Source organism: Phyllobates terribilis, unplaced genomic scaffold, assembly GCF_046119375.1.
Source record: "Phyllobates terribilis strain yellow unplaced genomic scaffold, ASM4611937v1 Scaffold_10__3_contigs__length_209671492, whole genome shotgun sequence".
In the NCBI taxonomy this organism is placed as follows: Eukaryota; Metazoa; Chordata; class Amphibia; order Anura; family Dendrobatidae; genus Phyllobates; species Phyllobates terribilis.
Window position 1 is genome coordinate 168,729,224 of NW_027362770.1, and position 12,135 is coordinate 168,741,358.

The 12,135-nt window shown below is 42.9% G+C and overlaps 1 protein-coding gene across 1 annotated transcript in view; it reads right to left on the reverse strand.

The window, feature by feature from the left end:
• The window catches only part of KDM7A (lysine demethylase 7A), a 63,966-nt gene that overhangs the window by 6,210 nt on the left and 45,621 nt on the right, over positions 1-12,135 (reverse strand). Inside the window, exons 7-14 of the mRNA XM_073649341.1 lie at positions 11,026-11,188; positions 9,817-9,904; positions 9,481-9,587; positions 9,302-9,393; positions 6,472-6,561; positions 3,182-3,388; positions 2,862-2,977; positions 68-228 (exon numbers count right to left, since the gene is read on the reverse strand). Of these exons, the coding sequence (XP_073505442.1) occupies positions 68-228; positions 2,862-2,977; positions 3,182-3,388; positions 6,472-6,561; positions 9,302-9,393; positions 9,481-9,587; positions 9,817-9,904; positions 11,026-11,188 (1,024 nt within the window). The remainder of the gene's footprint in view (positions 1-67; positions 229-2,861; positions 2,978-3,181; positions 3,389-6,471; positions 6,562-9,301; positions 9,394-9,480; positions 9,588-9,816; positions 9,905-11,025; positions 11,189-12,135) is intronic.

The window sequence follows — 12,135 nt, forward strand, 5'->3', positions numbered from 1 at the left end:
GTTGTATGTGCGGGGGAGGGGAAATATGCTTCATCCCTGCACATATATTACATATACACACACGCACTATTTAGTGGTTTCTGATTATCGGCTTTATCATCTGCCTCCGAGCTGGAGCACGGCTTCTCCGGTTTTATGTCCTTTGTCTTTTTCGATCGCGCTCGATCATCTTCGTCCTCGCTATCCGCAGTGTAAAGACTCCGGTCAGTGAACGGCTGCCGCTCATCTCTGTGTACGATGAAACATAAAAGGATGAAGCCAGATAAAAATGTAAGTCACTGTATACATGTATCACTGATCCAGAGTTATATCCTGTATTATACTCCAGAGCTGCACTCACTATTCTGCTGGTACAGTCACTGTGTACATATATTACTGATCCGGAGTTACCTCCTGTATTATACTTCAGAGCTGCACTCACTATTCTGCTGGTGCAGTCACTGTGTACATATATTACTGATCCGGAGTTACATCCTGTATTATACTCCAGAGCTGCACTCACTATTCTGCTGGTGCAGTCACTGTGTACATACATTACATTACTGATCCTGAGTTACATCCTGTATTATACTCCAGAGCTGCACTCACTATTCTGCTGGTGCAGTCACTGTGTACATATATTACTGATCCGGAGTTACATCCTGTATTATACTCCAGAGCTGCACTCACTATTCTGCTGGTGGAGTCACTGTGTACATACATTACATTACTGATCCTGTACTGATCCTGAGTTACATCCTGTATTATACTCCAGAGCTGCACTCACTATTCTGCTGGTGGAGTCACTGTATACATATTTTAATGATCCTGTACTGATCCTGAGTTACATCCTGTATTATACTCCAGAGCTGCACTCACTATTCTGCTGGTGGAGTCACTGTGTACATACATTACATTACTGATCCTGAGTTATATCCTGTATTATACCCCAGAGCTGCACTCACTATTCTGCTGGTGGAGTCACTGTGTACATACATTACATTACTGATCCTGAGTTACATCCTGTATTATACTCCAGAGCTGCACTCACTATTCTGCTGGTGCAGTCACTGTGTACATATATTACTGATCCGGAGTTACATCCTGTATTATACTCCAGAGCTACACTCACTATTCTGCTGTTGCAGTCACTGTGTACATACAGTACAGACCAAAAGTTTGGACACACCTTCTCATTTAAAGAAATTTCTGTATTTTCATAACTATGAAAATTGTACATTCACACTGAAGGCATCAAAACTATGAATTAACACATGTGGAATTATATACTTAACAAAAAAGTGTGAAACAACTGAAAATATGTCTTATATTCTAGGTTCTTCAAAGTAGCCACCTTTTGCTTTGATGACTGCTTTGCACACTCTTGGCATTCTCTTGATGAGCTTCAAGAGGTAGTCACCGGAAATGGTCTTCCAACAATCTTGAAGGAGTTCCCAGAGATGCTTAGCACTTGTTGGCCCTTTTGCCTTCACTCTGCGGTCCAGCTCACCCCAAACCATCTCGATTGGGTTCAGGTCTGGTGACTGTGGAGGCCAGGTCATCAGGCGTAGCCCCCCATCACTCTCCTTCTTGGTCAAATAGCCCTTACACAGCCTGGAGGTGTGTTTGGGGTCATTGTCCTGTTGAAAAATAAATGATGGTCCAACTAAACGCAAACCGGATGGAATAGCATGCCGCTGCAAGATGCTGTGGTAGCCATGCTGGTTCAGTATGCCTTCAATTTTGAATAATTCCCAACAGTGTCACCAGCAAAGCACCCCCACACCATCACACCTCCTCCTCCATGCTTCACGGTGGGAACCAGGCATGTAGAGTCCATCCGTTCACCTTTTCTGCGTCGCACAAAGACACAGTGGTTGGATCCAAAGATCTCAAATTTGGACTCATCAGACCAAAGCACAGATTTCCACTGGTCTAATGTCCATTCCTTGTGTTCTTTAGCCCAAACAAGTCTCTTCTGCTTGTTGCCTGTCCTTAGCAGAGGTTTCCTAGCAGCTATTTTACCATGAAGGCCTGCGGCACAAAGTCTCCTCTTAACAGTTGTTGTAGAGATGTGTCTGCTGCTAGAACTCTGTGTGGCATTGACCTGGTCTCTAATCTGAGCTGCTGTTAACCTGCAATTTCTGAGGCTGGTGACTCGGATAAGCTTATCCTCAGAAGCAGAGGTGACTCTTGGTCTTCCTTTCCTGGGGCGGTCCTCATGTGAGCCAGTTTCTTTGTAGCGCTTGATGGTTTTTGCAGCTGCACTTGGGGACACATTCAAAGTTTGCCCAATTTTTCGGACTGATTGACCTTCATTTCTTAAAGTAATGATGGCCACTCGTTTTTCTTTACTTAGAATTTGTATTATGGCAAGAAAAAAGCAGCTAACAGTCTATTCAGTAGGACTATCAGCTGTGTATCCACCAGACTTCTGCACAACACAACTGATGGTCCCAACCCCATTTATAAGGCAGGAAATCCCACTTATTAAACCTGACAGGGCACACCTGTGAAGTGAAAACCATTTCCGGTGACTACCTCTTGAAGCTCATCAAGAGAATGCCAAGAGTGTGCAAAGCAGTCATCAATGCAAAAGGTGGCTACTTTGAAGAACCTAGAATATAAGACATATTTTCAGCTGTTTCACACTTTTTTGTTAAGTATATAATTCCACATGTGTTAAGTCATAGTTTTGATGCCTTCAGTGTGAATGTACAATTTTCATAGTCATGAAAATACAGAAAAATCTTTAAATGAGAAGCTGTGTCCAAACTTTTGGTCTGTACTGTACATTACATTACTGATCCTGAGTTACATCCTGTATTGTACTCCAGAGCTGCACTCACTATTCTGCTGGAACAGTCACTGTGTACACACACCTTACTATCCTTCCATTGGAGAGCAGCAGACAGACATCATTTTCTTCCGTTTTCTTGTCCGGCACTGTTGATGAAGGCTGCAAGGACTTCATATTCAGTTTATAAGTGCCCATATCCTAAGAAGAAGCCATATGTTGATTAAAAGGGTTTACAGAATTAGAATAATTGACTTGTCCCCCACCAAAAAAAAACCAGTGCCACATTTATCCGCAGGTTGCATGCGGTACTGCATGTCTGCCCCATTCACTTTGATGGAGCCAGGCTGCAATATCAGACACGACCTCTGGTCCAGTGTGGCGGCGCTGATCGTGGACACTTGCCTCTTGCCATGGAGACATCTCCAACCTTTTCAGCACCTCCTTGGTGTGATGCTCCAGGATGTCGAGGTTGGAGGGGGCTTTGCTCGCGTGGTCCCGCAGCCGCCTGGCTTTCCGCTTGGAATGATGAGATGACGTCTCGTGCGAGGATCGGGAGAGTGGACACAGCCCATGGATTCCCTGAGATTTGACTGGCTTGCTCCCCTCCTCCTGCAATCCAAGTGCATACATTCATTTTACGTACCGTATAAAGTTTTCCAGAGCTGCGCTCACAATTCTGCAAACTTCGGAGCTGGAATCACTCGATGTCTCCTGTGATTTGCATTCTGGAAAGTGTTGATGTAAAATCTAATAATCTAATGCATGAAAACATATCACTACCCTGCACTAAAGTAGCTGCATTCATAATTCTGGAGACTTCAGAGCTGAAATCTCATAGCATTCCCTGCATATAGTGGATTTTTTTTTAGGGGGATGGGGGATTTGCATTGTTAAAAGTGTTGTTTTGACATCAGGCAATGAGGTAGGGTGAACTGTGCATCATAGGGGGCTTAGGAGTGTGCCCAACAACAAGCTTGCTGATGGTTTCCAATACTACTAGAAAGTGTACAATTGTATTCAACAAAATATATTCAGCCTATCCAGTACCATTTAACTTCAATTTCCCTTCCTTTTACATACTACATAGTACTCCAGAGCTGCATTCACAATACTGCTGACTTCAGAGCTGAAATCTCCCAGCATTTCCTGCTTAGTCAGTGCCATTCACAAGTGTTTAGACATCAGTCATTGTATAACGATCTTATAGATAGGAAAACTGCATAATTCCCTACATTATAGGAGTGTGTCTGATTGCATGCTTGCTGACGGTTTCCAATAATGTATCCTTTGTGCTGAGTGTACAATGACAAACATTCCCTTTAAATAGACTGTCAGTTTGGTGTAACGGTAATATGTGACCCCCTTCCCCACCCGACACCGAGGATCGGGGGCAGCCGTGAATCTCCAGCGTTTATCTTGTTATCAGACCATTATGGCTTTTATCCAAACTATTTCCCAATAATAAATGTTGTTTGTCAAGTACAAAAAAAATAAAAAAGAAAGTCACTGTGCTCCACAAAGCGGCTCAGTGAGGTAATGCGATTTCACAATACCAGGTCCGCAGGGAGTCCGCGGTCCCCCGCATGATCTCTGGATTAGGCAATAACAGCTAATTGAATTTACAGGTCCCAAGATAGAAATTCCACATAGGAAGCAAAAGCATCAGTAAGGGAAAGCAAATTGCGTGTGCTGCCGAGGTACAACAGGCAAGAAGTAAACTTTCAGAATTGGTATTCATTAAAAAAAATTATTTTTTATTTATTTATTTTTTTATTTTATTTTTTTTTTTTACACACATTGCTGGCTGTAGAATGAGTTAACAGAGGATCCATCAGTGAGCTCATTCTGATGGGAGTTTGTAAACGTTTGTCTTTTTTTTCCCTCTGTGCTGTTTGGTGTGGTTATAAATGAGCACAAAGAGGATCAGAATAAGACAGATAATCCGACAGTGAACTCGTTCTTAGGCCGGTTTCACACGTCCGGATATTTCTGGTACCGGAAAAACCCGTACTGGAGGAGTCAGTGTGGCACTATTTGGGAATGAGCGGTACAGTTAGCGCTGTTCCCAAGCGTCGGGTGTTGAACACTGCCATCATCATAGTCCCCTGCCGGCGCTGCGATCAGCACCAGCAGGGGTTAATGAGGAGAGTTGTAGTCTGCCCCCGCTGTGTCCAACTGTAAAACGAAGAATAAAATAGAATCCTTATACTCACCTATCCAGAGACGTCCCCGGCTGTAATCCATGCGACCACTGACGCTGAGGAGCCGGGGAGAATAAGCTGCTCTAGTGAGCGGGGGCCTGCACTGAGCGGAGCTCACTGAGTGACAGGACACCGCTTCTGAGCTCAGCGCAGCTCCGAGGCCTCCTTGCTGGAGCGGCTCATTCGGCCCGGCTCCTCAGCATCAGCGATCACATGGATTACAGCGGGGTACATCTCCGGACAGGTGAGTATAAGGATTATTTTATTCTTATTTTTACACATTGACACTGGGAGCCGACAATACTACTCTCAACATTGTCCCTTGCTCGTGCTGATCACAGCGCGAGCAAGGGACAATGATGAGGGCAGCGTTCAGCACCCGGCGCTTGGGAACAGCGCTAACTGTACACGGATCCCCAGGCACCGGTACAAGTCACACTGATGACACACGGATGTCATCCGTGTGCGTTCAGTGGGAGACATTTTGCGGACCGTGCAGAGTGTAAAAAACGGACATGTCAGCGTGTGGAACACACGGAACGTGGGAACACGCTGACATATGCACAGACCCATAGATTTGAATGGGTCTACAAGTGTCAGTGTCTCCAGTACATGTGGAAACTGTCACCACACGCCACGTACCGGACACAATGAAGTGTGAAAGAGGCCTTATCTGTATCAAATCAAACAAACTCTGATGAGGTCATAAATCAGCACGGCGGAGCTTAAAAAAATAAATAAATAAATTACAAACTTCAACTACTTATGTTTTTCTTTTAAGCTCCTCTGTGTTGATTTATGACCTCATTAAAGTTAGTCAGATTTCATATGATTATAAATGAGCACGGAGGGGTTCAGAAAGAGAGATCAGAATGAGTTCACTGCGGGATCTGTTTTTATTTTGAACACCCCTGTGCTCATTTAGAACCACATCAAATCTAACATGAACTTTGATGAGGTCATACATCAGCACAGAGGAGCTTAAAAAAAAAACAAAGTTTTTAACGGCTTTTTTTTTTTTTTTTTTTTTAAAGCTCCTTTGTGTTAATTTATGATCTCAAACTTCAAGTCAAATTTCATGTAGTCTGTGGTTGTAAATGAGCAAAGAGGGGTTCAGAAAAAGACTGATGAATGAGCTCACTGATGTATTACCTGTCTTTTTCTGAACCCCTTTGTGCTCACTTAGAACCACAGACCACACCAACCAGCACAGAGAAAATAAAATAAAGTTGGTGCTATAGGAATAATTATAAAAAAATAAAAAAAAAGACAGATAACCACTTACAAATTCCCATCAGAATGAGCTCACTAATGGAAGCTCAGTTAACTTATTCTGCGCACACAAAACATCTAAAAAAAAAAACACAACTTAATAAATATAAATTTTCTAAACCTTTGTGGATTATGGGATATTTTATATAGACGGGGTTCAACAAGGAGTGGCGCTGTACCCCCCCATCTTGGCTATTACCACCAGTGTCAGGCACTCACCTCCACAGAGCGAATCACTTTAGACAGCTCTTTAACGAGATTCCCGGGTCTGATGTTTTCTGGGATTTCAAAAGCATGTTCTGCTACAGACTGGAGAGCGAGAGGAGTGTCAGGAGAGGGTCACGTTACTGTACGCCCACCCGCAAGCCCCCCACTAGACTGATCATACACCCTACAAGAAAATGGTGGGGGGGGGTCTCTGGGTGCCCAACAATAAATCGGCTCTTTAATAGCATTGATCTTCTTATATGCCCCCCCCCAACTAAGCTCTAAGGCCCGGGTACGACCCCAACCTCTTCACCCCCTACAGTGTAACGTCTCCCACACCCGTCCTGTATTACACAGCCAAACCTAATCATTTTAATGGGCACAGTGCAATACGCAAGTTGCCCTTTGGGGGCACTGCAGGAAAATAAAACACTTACTGACAGGTTTACCCAGAGATCACAACTGATCGCTTCTTACAGGGAATGGGTCATCCCAAAAAATTTTTTATGGTAATTTTTTGTTTTCTTTTTCACATTTCAATTATTTTTACTTAATTTTCAGATCACTATATACTGTATATTTAAAAAATAAATAAATAAAAAAAATCTTGAAATTTTCACATGGGCCACTAGGACTAATATTAGACCGCTGCTGCCTGTTGGGCGAATGGGGCACAAGCAGCAAATACTGACTCCGTCCATGTTTGTATAGAAGCGTCATCTGAGCATGCTCTAACCTGGGTAAAGGTCAGTGTACAGGAGGGGGAGGAGGTGAGCTGTGACATCTACTGTATATAGAGCTGTTATCAGTCATTGCACAGGAGGAGGAGGTGAGCTGTGACATCTCCTATTGTGAATGGGGGATCCTGTGTTATCTACTGTATATAGTCATAGTACAGGAGGAGGAGGTGAGCTGTGACATCACCTATTGTGAATGGTGGATCCTGTGTTATCTACAGTCATGGCCAAAAGTTTTGAGAATGACACCAAAATTATATTTTCCCATGATCTGCTGGCCTCTGGTTTTTATTAGTGTTTGTCTGATGTTTATATCACATACAGAAATATAATTGCAGTCATATTATGAGTACCAATAGGTTATATTGACAGTTAGAATGAGTTAATGCAGCAAGTCAATATTTGCAGTGTTGCCCCTTCTTCTTCAAGACCTCTGTAATTCTCCCTGGCATGCTCTCAATCAACTTTTGGACCAAATCCTGACTGATAGCAGTCCATTCTTGCATAATCAATGCTTGCATTTTGCCACAATTTGTTGGTTTTTGTTTGTCCACCCGTCTCTTGATGATTGACCACAAGTTCACAATGGGATTAAGATCTGGGGAGTTTCCAGGCCATGGACCCAAAATCTCTATGTTTTGTTCCATGAGCCATTTAGTTATCACCTTTGCTTTATGGCAAGGTGCTCCATCATGCTGGAAAAGGCATTGTTGGGCGCCAAACTGCTCTTGGACGGTTGGGAGAAGTTGCTCTTGGAGGACATTCTGGTACCATTCTTTATTCATGGCTGTGTTTTTAGGCAAGACTGTGAGTGAGCCAATTCCCTTGGCTGAGAAGCAACCCCACACATGAATGGTTTCAGGATGCTTTACAGTTGGCATGAGACAAGACTGGTGGTAGCGCTCACCTCTTCTTCTCCGAATAAGCTGTTTTCCAGATGTCCCAAACAATCGAAAAGGGGATTCATCAGAGAAAATGACTTTGCCCCAGTCCTCAGCAGTCCACTCCCTGTACCTTTTGCAGAATATCAGTCGGTCCCTGATGTTTTTTCTGGAGAGAAGTGGCTTCTTTGCTGCCCTCCTTGAAACCAGCCCTTGCTCAAAGAGTCTCCGCCTCACAGTGCGTGCAGAAGCACTCACACCAGCCTGCTGCCATTCCTGAGCAAGCTCGGCACTGCTGGTAGTCCGATCCCGCAGCTGAAACAGTTTTAAGATAGGGTCCTGGCGCTTGCTGGTCTTTCTTGGGCGCCCTGGAGCCTTTTTGACAACAATGGTAGCTCTCTCCTTGAAGTTCTTGATGATGCGATAGATTGTTGACTGAGGTGCAATCTTTGTAGCTGCGATACTCTTCCCTGTTAGGCCATTTTTGTGCAGTGCAATGATGGCTGCACGAGTTTCTTTAGAGATAACCATGGTTAACTGAAGACAAACAATGATACCAAGAACCAGCCTCCTTTTAAAGTGTCCAGTGATGTCATTCTTACTTAATCATGACTGATTGATCGCCAGCCCTGTCCTCATCAACACCCACACCTGTGTTAATGGATCAATCACTAAAACGATGTTAGCTGCTCCTTTTAAGGCAGGACTGCAATGATGTTGAAATGTGTTTTGGGGGTTAAAGTTCATTTTCTGGGCAAATATTGACTTTGCAAGTACAGTAATTGCTGTTAAGCTGATCACTCTTTGATATTCAGGAGTATATGCAAATTGCCATTACAAAAAATGAAGCAGTAAACTTTGGAAAAATTACTATTTGTCTCATTCTCAATACTTTTGGCCATGACTGTACTGTATACAGAGGTGTTATCAGTCATTGCAATCCTGTCTGTGATGATAATGAGATTACTGAAAAGCTTTCTCTACAGAACAGGATGTGTGAGTCTAGTATTAAGCCTAGTAATTATGTGAAAATTCATTTTCGATTTTTTTTTTCATATAGAGATATGGGAAAATTGAAACAAATATTCTAAAAAAAAATTAAAAATAAATTTAGGATTAAAAAAATAAATAAATAAAAAAAATAGATTTAAACAATAGGTGATTTATTGATGACACATTCCCTTTAATAACCCTAACAGCCAGATCCCGATAACAGTCACTTACTTCTTTCTTCATCCAGCTCTTCAGAGCGGTAATTAACGCCTTCACGCCTTGCTTTAAATAATTCGGAGGATGGAAGCCATCTTCTCTGAGCTCTGCAAGAGTTAAAGTAAGAGTGGTCAGGCAATCATCTCGGCTATTGATCGGCAGTAATAAAATTTGGAGCCTTCGACGACTTTTACCTTTCAAAGTTTCAAGTAGGTTTTTGGCCACAAACCAACAAATTGCCTCGAAGAAAGGGAACTTGAAGAGATCTGGGGTCTTCAATCTTTTTTCCATCTCGTAACACCTAATAAAGAAGATTGATCTTGGTCAATTTAAAAAAAAAAAAAAAAAAAAATCAACACTAGGGGGAGCCACTGCATACAGACTATACATTGAGTTTAATCACAAAGTAGTATGCGGTGTACTCCCTCTGGTGGTGGCTGCAGGAAACCAGAATTTTAGCATTCATGTTAGTCAAAGCTGAAGATTTGGAACTTTGTATCAGAAAAAGGTAAAAAAAATAATTTTTTTACCTGAGCTGCATGCCAATGTTTAGGTTGTGCAGAAAGTTCCCACCAAAGGCCATGCAATCCTGAGACGTGAGGACGGCGTGAATCCAGCCTGTAAGAAAAAAATATATTAAAATATCCGAAATGCAGTACAAAAATCATGAAAATAGTTTGGTAAAACCCCGAAAAAAAAAATGGTGGCTTTCTTTACAAAAACAACACCACACCTGTCTACAGGTTGTGACCGGCACTGCAGCTCAGCTCCACTGAAGTGAATGGGGCTGAGCTGCAATACCACAATCTACCTGTAGACAAGGGTGGCACTGTTTTTTTTTTTTATTACAAAAAATATATATACACATACAGTACAGACCAAAAGTTTGGACACACCTCATTTAAACATTTTTCTGTATTTTCATGACTTTGAAAATTGTACATTCACACTGAAGGCATCAAAACTATGAATTAACACATGTGGAATTATATACTTAACAAAAGGGTGTGACACAACTGAAAATATGTCTTATATTCTAGGTTCTTCAAAGTAGCCATCTTTTGCTTTGATGACTGCTTTGCACACTCTTGGCATTCTCTTGATGAGCTTCAAGAGGTAGTCACCGGAAATGGTTTTTACTTCACAGGTGTGCCCTGTCAGGTTTAATAAGTGGGATTTCTTGCCTTATAAATGGGGTTGGGACCATCAGTTGTGTTGTGCAGAAGTCTGGTGGATACACAGCTGATAGTCCTACTGAATAGACTGTTAGAATTTGTATTATAGCAAGAAAAAAAGCAGCCAATAGTCTATTCAGTAGGACTATCAGCTGTGTATCCACCAGACTTCTGCACAACACAACTGATGGTCCCAACCCCATTTATAAGGCATGAAATCCCACTTATTAAACCTGACAGGGCACACCTGTGAAGTGAAGACCATTTCCGGTGACTACTTCTTGAAGCTCATCAAGAGAATGCCAAGAGTGTGCAAAGCAGTCATCAAAGCAAAAGGTGGCTACTTTGAAGAACCTAGAATATAAGACATATTTTTGTTAAGTATATAATTCCACATGTGTTAATTCATAGTTTTGATGCCTTCAGTGTGAATGTACAATTTTCAAAGTCATGAAAATACAGAAAAATCTTTAAATGAGAAGGTGTGTCCAAACTTTTGGTCTGTAGAGTATATTTCTAATCCGTGTCATCTGATGGAGGTCCAGCATGACAAACTCGATTTACCTGTTGGGAGAAAGAGCGTGTGCCCCTGTTTCAGCACGCACTTGTAACAGTTATCCACCTTGTCCCCAAAAAACTCCTCGCTTTGGGTAACTGAAGAGCTCCACGATTCGTACAGGGCCAGGTTCTCATCCGTGGGCTTTATCAAGTAGAAAATCTTCTCCCCCTGCAAGTGAAAAAACACCATTATATTTGGGGTCAGCCCCAAATTCTGGGACCCAACAAAAGCCTAAAAATGGGGCAATGCCTGCGCATTATCCCTCCCATTCATTGTCTACTGGACTGCCATAGTAGTAAAGATTTACTGCGCATGCGCGATCATCACTCCAATCAAGCAGGAAGCATCAGCAGCCTCTTCTCGAGATCGGTGTCCTGATGGTCGCGCATGCGCAATATAGCTGCATTTATTGCTATCTCCAGAAGTCCAATAGACAATGAATACAGCTAGATTGTGCATGCGCGGCCATCATGTCACCGATCTTAAGGCGGCACTGGAGTTCTCTACCAGAAAGGAGTGGAGGTAGCGCGTACACAGAACTGGCCCATTTCTGGTCTATGGGACTGATGGAGATTAGGGTGCTGTACTATGCCATCTCCAGCAGTCCAATAGACCAGTGCTGCGCATGCAGTACCATCAGTCCTTTCCGGTAGAGAACTCTAGTGCCGCCTTAAGATCGGTGACATGATTGCTGAGCATGCGCAATATAGCTGTATTTATTGTCTATTGGACTGCTGGAGATAACATAGTACAGCACCTCATCCATGGCAGTCCCACAGACAAGAAATGGAGCAGTTCCATTCATTGTATATTGGACTACTGGAGATATGGTGCGGTAGTGTACCTGTGCTACCATCACTCCTTTCTAGGAAATAACTCCAGCTCCTTCTTCTCAGGGGTGGAGTCTTGATGTCCGTGCATTCGCGACACAGCTCCGCTTATTGCCTATTGGGAGCACCGGAGACATCGGCCGACCCATAAACAAGGAATGAAGCAGGATTGCTCATGCACGCGAGGCCATCACTCCTTTCAAGCAGGGAACTCCAGCTCCCTCTGCTCAGAGTCGTGTCCGGATGGCCGTGTATTCGTGACACATCTCAGTTCAGGTGTCTATT